We start from the raw sequence: 1,155 nt of genomic DNA on the forward strand, positions 1-1,155 counted from the left end.
ACATGAAAAATAATAGCAACAGTCAAACCCTTACTCTGGCTCATAGTCGGAACTCTTTTTGTGATCAGAACCATTCTTCTGATTTGCTGAACCCTTTTGGGGTTGGTAATTAGCAAATTTTACTTCATCCTTCTCCCTATCATCATCAAACTCTTTCCTGAAAAGTAAATATCATCTTTAAGTAATTCATCCAAACAATCAATAGAAAGACTTGTTGTAAAATGAGAAACAGTCAGCAAACAGGACATGTTTTCATGTCCAAGTAGACTTACTTTGGTTTCAGCTCCAACTCCTGACCAGCAAAGACCAAATTTTGCTTCATGATATTCTGGGCATCCTCTTCTGTAGGGAACTCAACCAAGGCAACACCAGAAAATAGCCTCGACTCTGCCACGTGACGAGGCATCCTCACACTGTTGACCTGAAAGAAAAGAAAAACACATACATATATTAAACCATGGTATAACCAGTTAATCTAACTGTTAAATGTTTTGGTAAAATTTTGAAGTAATGGTGAAACACTATTAATAGTGGAATACCTTTCCATACTGACTGAAAAAGGATTCCACGTCTTCCCTCTTAACATCATAGGAGAAAGGTGACGCAGCTACTGTTCTAGCATTTAGCTGCTCAACCAAATCTTCCAGCTTCAACAATTGAGTACTCCTACCAACCTTCTTCCCTGTGTAAGCAATTTCAAAAACAAAAGTGATCACTAAACTGTAAAAGATATATCCCCAAACTGAGTACCATTATATTAACAAACTTATAAATTCCAAATCCAAAAACAAATCTCAATGCAGCTAACACTTTTGCTCGTCCTATAATTGAAACTCTAAAATTACTATCTTTCTTCTAAGACATCACTACCTTCACTGAATCAACGGAAGCAAGTGTTAACTATATATCCAATCCCACCATAAACAACCCAATAAAAAGTTTAATTCAATCAACCCCTAATAAAAAAAAAACTCACCATCCTCTGAAATCTTGAGAGCAGAAGAGGTTCGAAGAGTATCAGCAACAGCTTTAATGGTATCTTCAGGAATATCATCTCCTTTGGAATCACCCAACTTCAAATATCCTCTCATCTTACTGAATGAGCAAATCAACGCCAAACTAACCACTGGTATTACCAAAACCCCAAAAACAAAA

At 36.4% G+C, this 1,155-nt stretch overlaps 1 protein-coding gene across 1 annotated transcript in view; it reads right to left on the minus strand.

Annotated features, from left to right (window-relative positions):
- Nucleotides 1-1,155, minus strand: part of LOC104721556 (la protein 1) — a 4,305-nt gene that overhangs the window by 2,206 nt on the left and 944 nt on the right. Inside the window, exons 2-5 of the mRNA XM_010439565.2 lie at nt 977-1,126; nt 540-682; nt 273-421; nt 35-157 (exon numbers count right to left, since the gene is read on the minus strand). Of these exons, the coding sequence (XP_010437867.1) occupies nt 35-157; nt 273-421; nt 540-682; nt 977-1,126 (565 nt within the window). The remainder of the gene's footprint in view (nt 1-34; nt 158-272; nt 422-539; nt 683-976; nt 1,127-1,155) is intronic.

The sequence above is a fragment of the Camelina sativa genome, chromosome 11, assembly GCF_000633955.1.
Source record: "Camelina sativa cultivar DH55 chromosome 11, Cs, whole genome shotgun sequence".
Taxonomy (NCBI): domain Eukaryota; kingdom Viridiplantae; phylum Streptophyta; class Magnoliopsida; order Brassicales; family Brassicaceae; genus Camelina; species Camelina sativa.